The sequence below is a fragment of the Microtus oregoni genome, unplaced genomic scaffold, assembly GCF_018167655.1.
Source record: "Microtus oregoni isolate MIOR12 unplaced genomic scaffold, Mior012 000013F_ref0000133, whole genome shotgun sequence".
In the NCBI taxonomy this organism is placed as follows: domain Eukaryota; kingdom Metazoa; phylum Chordata; class Mammalia; order Rodentia; family Cricetidae; genus Microtus; species Microtus oregoni.
The window spans coordinates 43,400,903-43,418,039 of record NW_024543072.1 but is presented as its reverse complement, the minus strand read 5'-3'; the positions used below and the strand labels follow the sequence as shown (position 1 = coordinate 43,418,039).

Sequence of the window (17,137 nt, the reverse complement as noted above, 5' to 3'; positions counted from 1 at the left end):
TTGCTTCTTCACTTGTCTTAAGCTAGGGAGGATAAAATCACCACATACACCTTGGAAATTAGACAAGTAAATCCACTCATAAATGAGTAACAATATTTCCCTAAAGAGAGAGCCATGTGTGAAGTCTATACTTGGGATTGATGTGCTTCACCATATGTGCAATGCTCTCAAAGCTGGGCTTCACCCTGTTCTACTAACTGGCCCCTCTAGTAACTCCCTCCCTCCTCCTCCACCTGACCAACTAAGTTACTCTCTTTCCTTCTCTGGTAATGCTTTTAATCCCACTAACTTAAATGTCACTTCTTTCACAGTGTCTTCCCCAATAGTCTAATTAAGAAAATACTCAGTTGTCTCATTGTACTGTTTAGAAGTTTATCACCTTTCAGACTTTTGAGGCAGGGTTACAGGTAGCTCGGGATGGCCTTGAACACTGACAACCTGGTTCTCCCAGTCCCACTGCTAAATGTTGACTACAAGTATGCTACACGCCTGTCTAAGAGATTGATTTCATCTGGTTTTGCAGTACTGGGGCTCTAACCCAGGAGTTCATTTATGATAGGCAAGCTTGCTGCTACTGAGCTACACAACTCAATCCCTCTGCCCCCCAAAACTTTTTATATCTTAAGACTTGTGGGGATCAGGAATAGTTGGGATATACATAAAAGTGACTTGTGGATGGATGGGCTGGGGTTGTGGCCAGTGTGAGGGTCTGACTTTGGATCCTAGCAACCCACATAAAAAGCATGATTTTATAACATTAATCTATAATCCCAATGCTCCAGCAACAAGATGACAGGAGAATCTTGTGGGCCAGCCAGTCTGGCATACCAGAGGTAAAGAAATTCTTCCTCAAAACAAGATGGAATGATAGTGGATGTTGTCTTTTGACTTCCCACATGTGTAGTGGTATGTGACTGTGCTTGAATCCACATTCATGCAACACACACAAACCCCAGATGTCAAAGCTACTTGTGGATGAACAAATAAATTCTCAAGTAATCCTGTAAGGTATTGAGTTTATTTAATAGATGAGAAAACTGTTTTAGAAAAAGCTAAGGGTTGTCCACACAACCATAACAGCTAACAATGAATGGGGGACTGAAACTGAAACTCAGGCAGGACTTCCGTTCTCTTCATGGCAGCTAGTTTGATATTCTAGGTTGGGGTTTGTACTGCAGAATTTCCATATATTTTATATAAGTAGACTATAATTACCCTATATAATAAACAAACAGGTAACAAATTGATCATAAATCTCATCAATGTCACATTGTAAGCTATGAGTGCATAATACTTAGCAACTGGTGGAAAGGAGAACTCTTGGTGTTGTGAGCCTAGCCTTTAATGGCGGAATCACCTCTCTAGCCAAAGAACTCTAATAATACAATGAAAACATACTGTCAATAGGCAAAGTTCATGTAAAAGCCTTTACAATTTGGGTTATAACTTTATAATGCAATAGGCAGTGCTGAAGAGAATGCAAGCAAGGAATAGTGAATTCTGCACATCATTTAATTTCAACTCTTTATCTCTTCCATCCATTCAAATTTTCTCAAAATTTTTTGGAATTCTTCTTATGCTCCACATAGTGTTTCAGTACTAGAGATGAAAGCCCAGGCATTGAGAAGTTTGTTATCAAGTCCAAACATTGTTTACATGTTAGTGGGAAAGCAGAGACATAAATATATGATACCTGTCAGACAAACATTCTGAAGAAAATTAATGTAGGCTAAAGAAACAGAAAGATATAGAATAAACCGTTTTAGTGTAGGGTGACCACGGAAGGTATCACTGAAGAGACAGGATTTGAATAGATGTTTAACTGAAGGGAAAGGAAATGCAAACAGACACCCTTGATGGAAAAGAATCCCTTAGACAACAGATGTGTTTAAAGAATAGTAAATGAAAATGAGTACAGGAAGAAAGAAAGGATAGGAAGTAAGAAATGATAACTGCAATATCCTTGAAGGTCTTGTGTACTATAGTAAGGAATCTGAATGTAAGAGAATTCATAAATAGATTTTACATGGGGACATGGGCTGAGGAAAGAGGGGCTGAGGAAAGGAGAAACCACCCTCAACAAACTTGTGGTCAGAAGAGGGAAACACTGGATGCAAACAAAGAGACAAGTCCAGAAGACTATTGTACATAACAGGAAATGGCTCTTGAGACAACGACAGTACTAATGGGTGTAGTGAAAGTGATCAAATTCAAACATAGTATGAAGACAGAGCAATAGGATTTCTTATATGAATTAGTGATTAAACATGAGGGATGTTGTTTGGGCCTTAAGTGTTGGCCAAAGCTCACATATCTTGGTAATGTGTCATGTGTGTGGGTTCCCAGCTCCTGCTGTTACTGGGAGGGAGAAACTTGAAGAGGTCAGGCCCCGTTGGAGGAAGAAAGTCACTGGGAAGGACCCTTGAAGCCTGTACTAGAACATCCTCCCTCTCCAGTGTACACTTTCTGGCTTCCATTCAGTGAGAAATTTTGCACTCCAACACAGTCTCCACCATAATCTTCTGCCTTGCCACAGGCCTGAACTGACAGGGCCAAGTGATCAAGAACTAATATCTTTACATAAGCCAAAATAAATCTTTCTTCTTTTTAAGTTGATAATTTCAGCCAAGACAGAGTAAATAGGAACTAAAAGGTCTGGGTTCTATTTGGGGGACTTAAAAAAATCAAGGGTCCTTTTGTCTACTTAAATGGGAAATGAGTATTAGATCTCCAAACGGCATTAGATTTTTTTTTTCAGAGAAGAGAGGATATATACTTGTGAGCCATTAGCATATAGATAGTATTTGTAGCCATAGGCTTGAATAATTTGCCTAGATAGGAAATGAACATAGATAGCAGATATGTGAGAATTGAATATATTGGGACTACCTAACATTTCAATGCCACAAAGAATAGCATGGTTTGGGAAAGAAATACTAAAGAAATAATGGGGAAAATAACAGGTGTGGCATTTGAAGCTTTTCAAGCAGTGATAATGTGAAATGCTACTGAAGGGCTCTATAAATTCTTGGGTGAGCTTAGGAAGCCTATCTACACATTATGTAGCTGAGGAAATCCTTGAATTCCTGATCTTTGTGCTTCTCCTTCCCAAATGCTGGGATTATCAGTATGTGTTACTATACTTAGTTTTATGTAGTGCTGGGGACTGAACACAGGACTTCACCCATGCTAACCATACATTCTATTCCCTACTTTGAAATTTCACTGAATTGAAAACTATAAAACCAAGCATGCAGAGCAGTTATAAGCAGCTTTGGAAAAACATGAGGTGGTGGGGTCTCTATAAGAAGTAAATAAGGTTTATTGGATGAACTTTGTAACATATTTATCTTCATCTATGACCAAGGAAACAAGTTCTTAAATTAATTACACTTTTTACTTAGTGTGTGTTTGTGTGTGTGTGTGTGTGTGTGTGTGTGTGTACCATGTCATACATGAGGAGGTCAGGGACAGTTTGTGGGAGTCGACTTTCTTCTTCCAACATGTGAAACCTGGGATCAAACTCATGTAGTCAGATTTGGCAGCAAGCATCTTTACCCACTAAACCGTATCACTGGCCTAAGCTTAAGTTCTCGACAATTGAACTCTAAAAATCATGAAGACTAGAAAATGATAGTAAATAAGAGGTCAATGTTTTAAAAAATTATACCCCAAAGGCTACAAACAACTTTCTAAAACCTTGCACTTCTTTCAGTAGAATAGGTAGATATATGCTTGATTCTTTATAAAAGGGCAGAATATGACATAAACATAATAAGACCAAATGGTTAAAAAGTTAAGAATTACCTGCAAGCACGAGGGTAATATTTAACACAAGGAATATTCCACAAAATAGGCCAACTCTAAAAGTAGTCCATGCTGGCGCAGGCTGTGAACATAAAACAGAATTTTGAGTAAAAGATATCAAACACACATGTAATACATGCTACAGTATAGTAACTTAGTAGTATGACCCCAAAAGTTCTACAGTGAAAGTATATTTTATTATTTTAACTTTTATAACTTCGAAGCAGAGGATCATTTACACCCCATCATTCTATAAGTAGAATAGGGACACTATTGAGTTATTTTACAGAAATCTGCATTGTAGGGCTGGGGAGATACTCATACAGTAAAGTACTTGTTGTGTTGGTATGAGGTCAGACCCCAGCAACCACATAAAAAGCCAGGCAGATCCCACATAAAAAGCTGGGGACAGAACATGTTTGTAATCTCCATGCCAGGTGGGCAAAGACAGATTCCTGCAGCTTGCAGGCAATGAGTTGAGATAAACCGGTGAGCTCCTGGTTCAGTCAGAGACTGTCTCCAAAAACAAGTTGAAAAATGACTAAGAATTTTGATGGGACCCTGATGGGGATTACATTGAATCTATAAATTGCCTTTGGTAGAACTGCCATTTTTACTATGTTGATCCTCCCAATCCAAGAGCAAGGGAGGTCCTTCCATTTTCTGGTATACTCCTCAGTTTCTTTCTTCAATGCCTTAAAGATCTTGTCAAATAGATCTTTCACTTCCTTGGTTAGAGTTACCCCAAGATATTTTATGCTGTTTGTGACGATCGTGAAAGGTGAAGCTTCTCTGATTTCCCTCTCTGCTTCCATATCCTTTGTGTATAAGAGGGCAACTGATTTTTTGGAGTTGATCTTGTATCCTGCCACATTACTAAAGGTGTTTATCAGCTGTAAAAGTTCTTTGGTGGAGTTTTGGGGGTCGCTTATGTACACTATCATATCATCTGCAAATAACGAAAGTTTAACTTCTTCCTTTCCAATTCGAATCCCCTTGATCCCCTTATGTTTTCTTATTGCTATTGCTAGAACTTCAAGTACTATATTGAAGAGGTATGGCGAGAGTGGACAGCCTTGTCGTGTTCCTGAGTTTAGTGGGATGGCTTTAAGTTTCTCTCCATTTAATTTAATGTTAGCTGTCGGCTTGCTGAGGGTCTCATCAAAATTCTTCACAGATCTTGAGAGGACAATAATCAACTTTATATGGAAAAACAAAAAACCCAGGATAGCCAAAACAATCCTATACAATAAAGGATTGTCTGGAGCCATTACCATCCCTGACTTCAAACTCTATTACAGAGCTACAGTGATGAAAACAGTGTGGTACTGGCATAAAAACAGAGAAGTCGACCAATGGAATCGTATAAAGACCCGAATTTTAACCCACAAACCTATGAACACCTCATTTTTGATAAAAGAGCCAAAAGTATACAATGGAAGAAAGAAAGCATCTTTAACAAATGGTGCTGGCATAACTGGATGTCAACCTATAGAAGAATGAAAATAGATCCATATCTATCACCATGCACAAAACTCAAGTCCAAATGGATTAAAGACCTCACTATCAGTCAGAACACATTGAACCTGATAGAAGAGAAAGTGGGAAGTACCCTACAGGAGATGGGCACAGGAGATCGCTTCCTATGTGTAACCCCAACAGCACAGACTTTAAGGGCAACATTGAATAAATGGGACCTACTAAAACTGAGAAGCTTCTGTAAAGCAAAGGACACTGTCACCAAGACACAAAGGCAACCTACTGACTGGGAGAAGATCTTCACCAACCCCGCAACAGACAAAGGTCTGATCTCCAAAATATATAGAGAACTCAGGAAACTAGACTTTAAAATGCTAGTTAACCCAATTAAAAAATGGGGCACTGAACTGAACAGAGAATTCTCAGCAGAGGAAGTTCAAATGGCCAAAAGACACTTAAGGTCATGCTCAACCTCCTTAGCAACCAGGGAAATGCAAATCAAGACAACTTTAAGATATCATCTTACACCTGTCAGAATGGCTAAAATAAAAAACTCCAATGATAGCCTTTGCTGGAGAGGCTGTGGAGGAAGGGGAACCCTCATCCATTGCTGGTGGGAATGCAATCTTGTGCAACCACTTTGGAAATCGGTGTTTCGGTTTCTCAGGAAATTCGGAATCTACTTACCCCTGGACCCAGCAATACCACTCCTGGGAATATACCCAAGAGATGCCCTATCATATGACAAGAGCATTTGTTCAACTATGTTCATAGCAGTATTATTTGTAATAGCCAGAACCTGGAAACAACCTAGATGCCCTTCAATGGAAGAATGGATGAAGAAAGTGTGGAATATCTACACATTAGAGTACTATGCTGCGGTAAAAAACAATGACTTCTCAAATTTTGCATGCAAATGGATGGAAATAGAAAACACTATCCTGAGTGAGGTAACCCAGACCCAAAAAGATGAATATGGGATGTACTCACTCATAATTGGTTTCTAGCCATAAACAAGGGTCACGGAGTCTACAATTGGTGATCCCAAAGAAGCTAAGTAAGAAGGTGAACCAAAGGAAAAGCATATAGTTGTCCTCTTGGCTATGGGAAGTAGACAAAATTGCCCGGGAGAAAATTGAGATCTTGGGGGTGGGGTGGGATGGGGGTAAGGGGAGATGGGGAGAGAAAAGGGAAAAGGGGAGAATGGGGGGAACTTGGGGAAAAAGGAGGATTGGGATAAAGGAAGGTTGGATAGGGGAGCAGGGAAGCACAATTCTTAGTTAAGGGAGCCACCTTAGGGTTGGCAAGAGACTTGAACCTAGAGTGGCTCCCAGATGCCCAAGCCGAGGTCCCCAGTTAGTTCCTTGGGCAGCTGAGGATAGGGAACCTGAAATGACCCTATCCTAGAGCAATAATGACGAATATCCTGCATATCACCATAGAACCTTCATCTGGTGATGGATGGAGATAGAGACAGAGACCCACACTGGAGCACTGGACTGAGCTTCCAAGGTCCCAATGAGGAGCAGAAGGAGGGAGAACATGAGCAAAGATGTCGGGACCACGAGGGGTGCACCCACCCACTGAGACAGTGGAGCTGATCTACTGGGAGCTCACCAAGGCCAGCTGGACTGTGACCGAAAAAGCATGGGACTCTCTGAACATGGTGAACAATGAGGGCTGATGAGACGCCAAGGACAATGGCAAGGGGATTTGATCCTACTTAATGTGCTGGCTTTGTGGGAGCCTAGCCAGTTTGGATGTTCACCTTCCTAGATATGAACGGAGGGGGGAGGACCTAGGACTTACCACAGGGCAGGGAACCCTGACTGCTCTTTGGACTGGAGAGGGAGGAGGAGAGGAGTGGGGGAAGGGGGAGAAGGGTGGGAGGAGGGGGAGAAAGGTGGGAGGAGGGGGAGGGAAATGGGAGGCTGGGAGGAGGTGGAAACTTGTTTTTTTTTTTTCTCCTTTTCTCAATAAAAAAAAAAAGAAAAATGACTAAGGAACATACACACATGCACAAGCACGCACGCACGCGCACGCACACACACGGGGAGGTAGAAGGGAAAAGGGAAGAAAGAGAGAAAAGAGAAAGAGACAGAAATAGGAGTCAAAATAAGATGGTAATTTTAGACTTCAGATGAACACACAGAAGTACGTCTTGAGTGATTTAGAATGCAATTTAGTTTTTATAAAATTTATCTCTACATTTCTTAAGTTAGAATTACTCAGAGTTTACTTTTTGGTACCATGAATGATGAAAGTCAATGGCAAAAACAAGAATACTTACTTTCTGATAATATGTTATGCTCTTATACTGACAAAAACTTAAGTGAGAAATTTTAAACATTTACTTATTTTATTTATATATATGCATGTCTGTGTGAGTTTATGTGCACCATGTATGTGGAGGTACCCACAGAGGCCATATGACATCAGATCCACCTGAAACTGGAGTTTTGAGTTTCCTATATAGTTTCCTGGAAGCCAAACTTGGGTCCTCAGCAAGAACAATAAGCACCCTAACCTCTGGGCCATCTCTCTAGCCCCTTAAATGCAACATTTTAAGCTATACTAGTTATTAAGAGATTAGGCATATTAAAACCTCCAGTGCAATGGACTTATAATTATATCTTTATTATAATTTGATTTTATTCACATTCAGAGGGACTAGTTTGGACCTATGCTGGTTCCTTCCCTGTCTGGCTGGATTTGGTGAGCTCCCATTAGCTCAGGTAAGCTGTGTCCCCATTATGGTCTTGACCTCTCGGCTAATATTCTCACTCCTCCCACTCTTCAACTGGATTTTGGGAGCTCAGCCCAGAGCTCTGCTACGGGTCTCTGTCCCTGTTTCCATTAATTGCTGGATGAAGGTTTTATTGTGATACTTAAGATATTCATCAGTCTGACTACAGGACAAGGTCAGTTTGGGAACCCTCTCCTCTGTTGCTTAGGGTCTTAGCTGGGGTCATCCTTGTGGATTCCTAGGGAATTTCTCTAGTGCCACGTTTTTTGCTAGCCCCATAATGGCTCCCTCAATCAAAAGATCTTTCCTTGCTCTCATCTCTGTCCTTCCTCCATCTCGAATATCCCATTCCCTCAAGTTTTCCCCCTTCCCCTTCCACCCTCACTTCTTCCCCCACACTCATGCTCCCAATTTTTATCAGGTGCTTCCCCTTTCCAGGTGGGTCTATGTATGTTTTCTTAGGGTTCACCTTGTTACTTAGCTTCTCTAGGATCATGAACCATAGGCTCGTTATCCTTTGCTTTACAGCTAGTATAAGTGAGTACATACCATGTTCATCTTTCTGGGTCTGGGTTACCTCACTCAGGAAGGGAAAAAAATTTATTTTATATCTACAACTGACCTTAAATTACTTTTTCTAAAGCAAATAAAAAATTCCTTAGATTTTAAATATAAAAGGATGAAGGACAGATAGACAGACTCACAGCTTTCTAAAGTAGTGAAGGGTGAGAGGTCACACCTTTAATCCCCCCACAAGCATCAAAACCCCCTTTACTTGTCACAGGAGGTATCTGTATTGTCAGTTTCTGAATGAAAGCATCTAGGAAATGGTAATTTATCTTCTCTTAAAAGCTACAGAAATTGCACTCTAGTCATAAAAGAATGTACACCATATATTTAGAATGTTGGAAATAGCTGGTAAAGTGAACATATATGGTATCTATCCTAGACTTTAGATACCATCCTACCCTGAAGCCCTTCTCTCTCTCATCACATACCTTCCTTCCTCGCCAGATAACCGCTTCTGTGTTTTCTGCAGGACTGTCTCCTCCAAGCACACTTTTAAATGCTTTAGTTTTTTTAAATTAATTTTTTCCATTTTAAATTATTGTTCTGCTATAAATAGTATAATAAACTACATATACTTAATGTACACAATTTCTGTTTGTTATGATGTTTTTATGGTTTTTTTCTTTATCTTTTAATCAGTTTGACTGTGATGTATCTATTTTTTTAAATATTGTTTTATTGAATACACTGGCATACAATGAATTAAACACACTAAATTATTTTACTTGATAAGATATTATAAGATCTAATATATAGAGATATTTATGAAATCACAACCATAATGAAGATGATCAAGACAATATATGGAGCAAGGCATTGTGGTACATGTCTATATTCCCAGCATTTCAGGCAGAGGCACCAGGTGTTTAAGGTCATCTTAGCTACAGAGTGAGTTTGAGGTCAGTCTGGGCTATAGAAAACCTTGTCTCAAAAAAAAAAAAAAACAACAACAACAACAAAAAAAAAACCCTAACACAGTCACTACTCTTAAAAGTTTCCTTATGCCCCTTTGTTGTCTTTCCTTCCTGCCCAAGCCTCCCTGCCCCACTTCCAGCTTGATTGGCAACAAATGCTATGCTTTTTGTCATTGTTTACTGGTTTGCATTTTCCAAAATAGTAAGTAAATAGAGTCAGATAGTATATACTTTAAAAAAAAGTAAAGAACCTTTTCTTTCTCTCTCTCTCTCTCTCTCTCTCTCTCTCTCTCTCTCTCTCTCTCTACCTATGTATGGCATGTATCAACAAAGTATTTTCCAGGCTAAGAAGATATATAGTACAATTGTTTATCCACTTACCTACTGACAGAAGCAGGCTGTTTCCAACTTTAGGCTACGACAAATAAAGCTGCTATGAACACTTATTTAGAAGACTGCTTTGTGGACAGATATTTTAGATAAGTATCTAGGAATATAATAGCCAGTCATGTGGCAGATATACATTTAACTGTTTAGGAAATTCCCCAACTATATGTTAAAGGGTTATATAATTTACTCCACTAGCAGCATATGAGATGGGATTCTGGTCCTCCAATCACAGGCATGGTCAATCTCTGAATTTTGGTTATGGTTACTGTTAGTATTTCTCTGGTTTTAATTTGCATGTCTCGACAGGACACTGGAGTGGAACACCTTGCCATGCTCCCATTCTCCACTTAGACAGCTTTGATGACACTCAGGTCATTTTCTCCTTGCTAACTACTGGAGTTCTCTATATGTTCTTGGTAAAATATGCGTTTTACTAGACATGTTTTATAAATATTTTCTACCAGTTTAATATTCTTCATTCTCCTTAACAAGGTCTTTTGAAGATTTGTGTTTAACTTTGATGAAGTGCTTTTGATGTCATTTCTAAAAAGTCTTTGAGTCATCGAAAGGTGCTAAGACTGTCTCCTATATTTCCTTCTAAAATTTTGTTTTAGGTTTAACTTAGGTCCATGTTATGTCTAGAAATACCTGGTATAAAATATAAATAAAGGCTTGTGCTTTCTTTTTGTATAGAGAATCCAACTGTTGAATTGTTGAAAACATTATTCTTCCTCTACTAGCATGCTTTATGCCTATATTGAAAATTAGTTGCATATATATCTTTGCATATTTTTAGATTCTATTCTGCTCCTTTGAAGTGTCTGCCTATCTTGACTCTACTGCAGCTTTTTTATACCATGTATTAGTAATATTTTAACCTTTAATTTGTTTCAAAGATGTACTAGTTTAAGTTTTTTGCATTTCCATGCATTTTAAAGCTAGCATACCAATTTACACACACACACACACACACACACACACACACACACACACACGTGCGCGCGCGTGCACACCTCATACCATACATATCCTGACTGAGATTATTTTAGATGGATTATGCTATACTGAAATTAAAAAAATAGTTTCTAAAAGCACTGAGCTTACTTACATAATAAACCCATCCATAATTCAATTGGCTCTCACTTAAATGATCTGTAGTTTATTTCAGCAATATTCTGTAATTTCCAATGTAAAAATCTTCAGCTCTTTTCCAGGACTATTACTACTGAATTTCTTATTTCTGTGGCATTATTGGTAAAGTTTTGACTTTTAAGTGTACTTGATGTGCAGGCATACACTTGATTCTTTGTAAACTGGTGCTGCATTCTGCAAGCTTGCTGACTCCCTGATTAGCTTAGTACTATACAAATCACTGGATTTTCTACAGAGATCATCAATTTACTAATAATAAACAAGAAAGCAAACAACAAAACATCTAGTATTTTTATCTTTCTTTCTAACTGAATACCTTCTATGTCTTTTTCTGATGTTATCACACTGGCTATAATCCCCAGGAAAAGGTTTAATGACAGTCCTAAGACTGAATATACAATTTGTTCCTGGTCTTGTGAAGAAAGTGTCAGTGTTTTACTGTTAAGTATGACATCAAGTCTAATTCTTTTCAAACATTCCAGTTATTAAGTTATAGAAGTTCTTTATTATTAATTTCAATACATTGTGATCACAGAAAATACTCCATGATAATTTTTTAATTTATTGAGACATGCTTTATGTGACAAAAGATATTTATATAGCATTTAATAAGCCCCTCCTCTCTTTTGCAAGGGGTATAACTGCTATTTTGGAAAAAGCTATATGGTAGCCCAGTACATCTAAACTTCTCATATCATGAACAACAAAAAACTTCGTCTTAATTGATGAGGCAACTGTCAAGAAGCAAGTGTGTATAAGAGCAAATAGGAGAGGGAGTTGAGGGGGAGCATTAAGAGATAGGTGTAAGATACTTCAAATCATTATGATTTGCATCTAATTTTTAGCTTGCATCTAATTTTTCCTTCCTTCTTTCTGTTCTCTGACATGGGTCTTATGTAACCCCGGCTGGCCTTGAACTAATGGTTATTCTGCCTTCCCCTCCTAAGTACTGGATTAAAACATATGCCGCCATGCCTGAATCTATTTTTTTTTTTGTAATGAGAGAAACAATAATATCAATTACTTAAAAAAATCTGGCTTAAAAATTTAAGGTAATGACAACAGTCAACAACAATGCTGTGTTAATTATTAAGTATGAAAATAAAAAGAAAGCCAGGCAGTGGTGGCATACACCTTTAATCCCAGCACTTGAGAGGCAGAGGCAGGCAGATCTCCGTGAGTTCGAGGCTAGCTTGGTCTACAAGAGCTAGTTCCAGGACAGGCACCAAAGCTACACAGAGAAACTCTGTCTTGAAAAACAAACAAACAACAACAACAACAAAAAAAAACAAAAAAAAAAAAGAAAGAAAAGAAAACGAAACAAGCCACTAGAAGTTGATACTAACCTGAGCCGCTCCCAAAGGAGGGACACGCAATCGCTTCATAGCCTTTTGTCTGTCACCATCTTCAAGTTCATTGGTTACTACAGCCTAGAAAGATGAATTGTCAAGTTTTGATATAAATTATTCTAAATAAAAGCAATACATATAAATACACATGTGTATAATGTTCTGATAGCCTCTTGATAAATATACTGATAAAGCAAAAAGAAAGAGACCTCAATAAGAACACAGGTATTCTAAACCAGCAATTTATAAAAGAACAAAAATAGTGAATTATTTCTTTAAAATACATACAAATGATACTGAACATATACGGCAAGCAAGCAGAGGTGTTGTACCTCAGTCTCAGAAATGAGCTGGTTGATTTTCTTGCATGTATAAAATGGGGCCACCTCTACATGAGCCACTCGCCAATCTGCCCCACGAGATGTTTCCAGAATCTTGTCGTGCTTTTTAAGGATTTTTCGAAACCCTGTAAAATTCAGATTCTATAGGAAGAAAAGATAAATGCAATTATCATTCTAAGATCATTAGAGAACATTAAAATAATGAAGCAGCAGACATCAACAGAGTTGACTGAGTCAATACTGAGAACCCTGGGGAACAGCAGCACGTCCTAGAAGCATTCACTGCTACCAGGATAAGGCTCTCCTGTAACTTACTGGTTCCAAGGTAGAATCCTACTGGAAACACAACTCAGTTATTTTTCTTCCAAGTAAATTAATGAAAATTCTAAGCTCAGAACATTTTCATTCCCAACTTTCCACATATAACCATTTTAAAATAGGTTGTTTTCCTGCTTTGGCCAAAAGAGTATTTTCAGAAAATGTTTTTTTGCATTTATCATGCACTGAACCCATCTGCTTTAACTCTCTGCTCTTTGAAGGGTGGTGAAGAGTGTGTTTTCACTCCTCCAGGCATGTACAACGGACACTTCTCTAGTTCTCTTGACTGTTTTTCCTTTCATCCTCCTCCATTTAGGGATGGAAGTAAGCAGATGTCAGCAGAAAAGAACCATTGCACAGGGCAGGTGACAATGGGTAGGAGCTTGGCATTCCTTCAATTTCTATAAAATTAAAATACTGTATTTTCCTACACTCTCACCTTTATTTGTTTGCCTATCATCTGAAAGGCAGGAAAACACAGATTTGCAAGTCTAGATGAGATCTACCAACCAGAGGCTGTCTGTATTTGCTGATAAGGTTTCTTGCTCACTTGTTGGAATCTATTCCTCATACCATAATGGATGATTATGAATCTTCTTGGGTACAGTAGACAGCTCAACTTAGAAACAGGTGTGAGTGTGTGTGTGTGTGTGTGTGTGTGTGTGTGTTCATGCATGTGTGTGGATGCAGAGGTGACCTTGAGCATCATATTCTATAGCTCTCCACCCTTTCTTACTTTCTTCAGACAGGGTCTTTCACCTGGAGCTCACCAAATTTGGCCAGACTGACCCTAGATATCCTCTTGCCTTTCTCCCCAGTCCTGGGATTATAGGCCAGAGCAGTCAAAACTGGCCCTTTTACTTGGATGCTAGGAATCTGAAGTCCGGTAATCCTTGCAGCTCCACAACAGAACTTTTAGAAACACTATTGAGGCTGGAGAGATGGCTGAGCAGTTAAGAGCCTTGTTCTTGCAGAAGACCTGGGACCTAGGTTGGATTCCTAGTTTACAACTGTCTGTAACTCCAGTTCCAGGGCATCCAAAGCAGCATTTTTGTTCTTTTTTTTTTTTAACAACACAAAATAAGCTGGAAATATGGATATTTTCTATTACATTTTTAAGATTTATTTTTATTTTTTATATATATGTCTGTGTAAATATCACACACAGACAGGTGCCCATGGAGGCCAGAAGAGGACAACAACAACCGACAGTTGTGATCATAGTGACAGGGCTACTGGGAAATAAACTCAGGTTCCCTAAAAGAGCAGCAAGTGCTCTTAACAACTGAATTCTTTCTCCAACCCACAAGGTTAATACTTTAAAATCTGAGGGAAAGCATTTTGTTTCTTTTAAATATTTAGTTACTAATATGAATTTCCAAAAAAAAAGAATCAAATTATAAAGCTTTGGGGAAAATGTCAAAAAAGGGTCCTAGGTATGTAGATAATGATCCTGGCACTTAGGAGGCTAAGGTAGGAGGATGTCAAATCAGCCTGGGGTATATAAAAGAAACAAAGGACTTATCATTTATTTCTCTTATGTTATTACTTTTCTGCTGAATTATTTCTCAACTGGGTTCTTCTTTGAATGACAAACTACTAAATTATCAAAAAAAATGAAAGCGATGGGAAAAGCATACTTAGTAATAATTGAAGGGATTTCTAGTACTTTGCATTTTAAAATTGCAACACTTCAGGAAAAACCTTTTTATTTATTATTTTGAGACAGAGTCTTAAAGTTTACACAAGCTGCTTTCAACTTCGTGTACGTGAGGATGATCTTGAACTTTAGATTCCTTTGTCTCCATCTGCCTAGCAGCCAGAATTAGAGGCATGTGCCTCCACACCCAGTTTTATGCAGATACAACCCAGGTTTTCATGCCTGCTGGCAAGCACTCTACAAACTGAGCTGTATCACCAGTCACTACAGGTAAAACTTTTCTTGCATAACTTTTACTTTTTAGATGTTCTATCATCCTGCAAGGTGCTAATCATTCATTTTAAGTTATATTAGAGAATAAAATGCAAAGTAGTACATCAGACCAGAGATGTAAATGTTTATTATTGAACATAACCTGTTTATTATCTTTCATAACAATTATATAAACAAACTTATAACAAATTACAAATAAATGAATACCCTAATATAGGGCTAATGGATGTTCGCATTTTTCATACTGGGTGTAAAAACTATTGAGTGCTATAACAGCCTATATATGTAACCTTTACACATATCTAGCATGATCTAAGTTCTTTATTTTTGATATGGTTATACTGTATTCTGTGAATAATAAAATTGTGATGTGGGATTCCCCTTTGTATGCTATGAATATATTTTATTACCATTGGTTAATAAAAAGCTGCTTCAGCCTATAGCAGGGCAGAATATAGCCTGGCTGGAGGAGATATAAAGAGAGTAGGTGGAGTCTAAGAGATGCCATGTAGCTGCAGAAGGAGAAAGATGCCAGAACAGAACCTTACCCAGTAAGCCATAGCCTTGTGGTGATACACAGATTAATAGAAATAGGCTAATTTAAAATATAAGAGTTAGTCAGTAAGAAGCCTGAGCTAATAGGCCAAATAATGTTGTAATTAATATAGTTTTTGTGTGATTATTTGGGTCAGGGCGGGCGGGAAACAAAAAGAACAGTCTCTGCTTACAAAACTGGGATTCTTTTGGTAGCAAGCTAAAATGTTCAGCTCTTTTGTTTTATTATCGCAAACTTGCAAAAATGTTAGCTGTGCAGTTGCTTTTCTTTTCTTAATGTCTGCCTCAGAAAGATCCAATGCTTTTCTGAACTTTAGCAATGCATTAGGAATATAAAGACTACACAGCCAACATTTTGATAGACATTTATTTTTATTCACCACTATAAGAGCTTCCTTCAAATAGTAGGCAAACTGCTATTCTCTGAGCCAAAGGTACCCATAAATAGCATATGAATTGTTTTTTTAACTAAGTGTATATGTGTGTGGAGACTTGAAATTGGTGGTATTTTTCTCACTTGCTATCCCCTCTTTATATTACTGAGGCAGGCTGTCTTGCTGAGTCAAGAGCTCTCCGCTTCTGCTAGTCTGGCTAGCCATATTCTCTGGGAATTCCTGTCTCCTTCCTGTATGTGTAAATTACAGGTGGCTGCCATGCCTGCCTGGCTTTAACGTGGGCTCTGGGAACTTGAACTCTGGTGCTCGCACTGCTATCTCCTCCGCCCTACAAAAGTGTGTGTGTGTGTGTGTGTGTGTGTGTGTGTGTGTGTATCTTAAAAACTATTAGCTTTGCTAATAGTTTTAATCCTTCTAATGCATGGTTTTTGGGCAACAAAGACATCTACTCGAACAAGAACCCCAAGAATAAAGACGATGTCACCTTTGGGGGACTCTGTGTAGATCAAGGTAATTCCACTTACTGGAGTTTACTTTAAAATGCCACTCCCTAGGGTAATCTAAGCACCTGATAGTTCTGCAGCAGAATGAGGCTGAGGTAGAACTCGCTGAAGGCCAACTTAAGGTCTTTAATATTCCTATGTTGGACACGCTCCTCATGGGACAGGTGGAAGACTGGCTTTCTGCGTTGTCGCAATGTAGTGACACCAATGCTTTCTTTCTGTGCATCCAGTGAAGACTGAAGCTCATTCTGAAGTGTAGCAAACCTGCGCTGAGCCTCTGCCAGCTTCTCTGTAAGGAAAGGGCATTGTCCAATCAGGTTAAAGATATACATGTGAACAAAACACCCAAACATATAAAAGCTTTTTAAAAATCTAAAAATAAAATAAAGTATACTCATCTTCTAATCTTATATAAAAAAGAAGTGACAAGTGCTCTCAATTTTGAATTGTTTTTGTTTTTACTGAATTCTAATTTTTTTGATTATACTATTTTTCTTCCCTAGAATTTCTAGGAAAAATATTACACATGATATGTAGAACCAGATGGGAGAAAACATTTTGGCACAACATCTGTACATTCTACCTCATACTTTACTCCCTGCAAAACTGTTACTGCATCTATTTTCATAGATTAAAGAAATGTGCAGTCACTAAGAGTGAAAACATAAAACAGTACAAATATTAT

At 38.3% G+C, this 17,137-nt stretch overlaps 1 protein-coding gene across 1 annotated transcript in view; it reads right to left on the bottom strand.

The window, feature by feature from the left end:
* The window catches only part of Xpr1 (xenotropic and polytropic retrovirus receptor 1), a 158,421-nt gene that overhangs the window by 48,047 nt on the left and 93,237 nt on the right, over positions 1–17,137 (bottom strand). Inside the window, exons 4-7 of the mRNA XM_041662278.1 lie at positions 16,518–16,741; positions 12,740–12,889; positions 12,405–12,488; positions 3,808–3,889 (exon numbers count right to left, since the gene is read on the bottom strand). Coding sequence (XP_041518212.1) covers positions 3,808–3,889; positions 12,405–12,488; positions 12,740–12,889; positions 16,518–16,741 — 540 coding nt within the window. The remainder of the gene's footprint in view (positions 1–3,807; positions 3,890–12,404; positions 12,489–12,739; positions 12,890–16,517; positions 16,742–17,137) is intronic.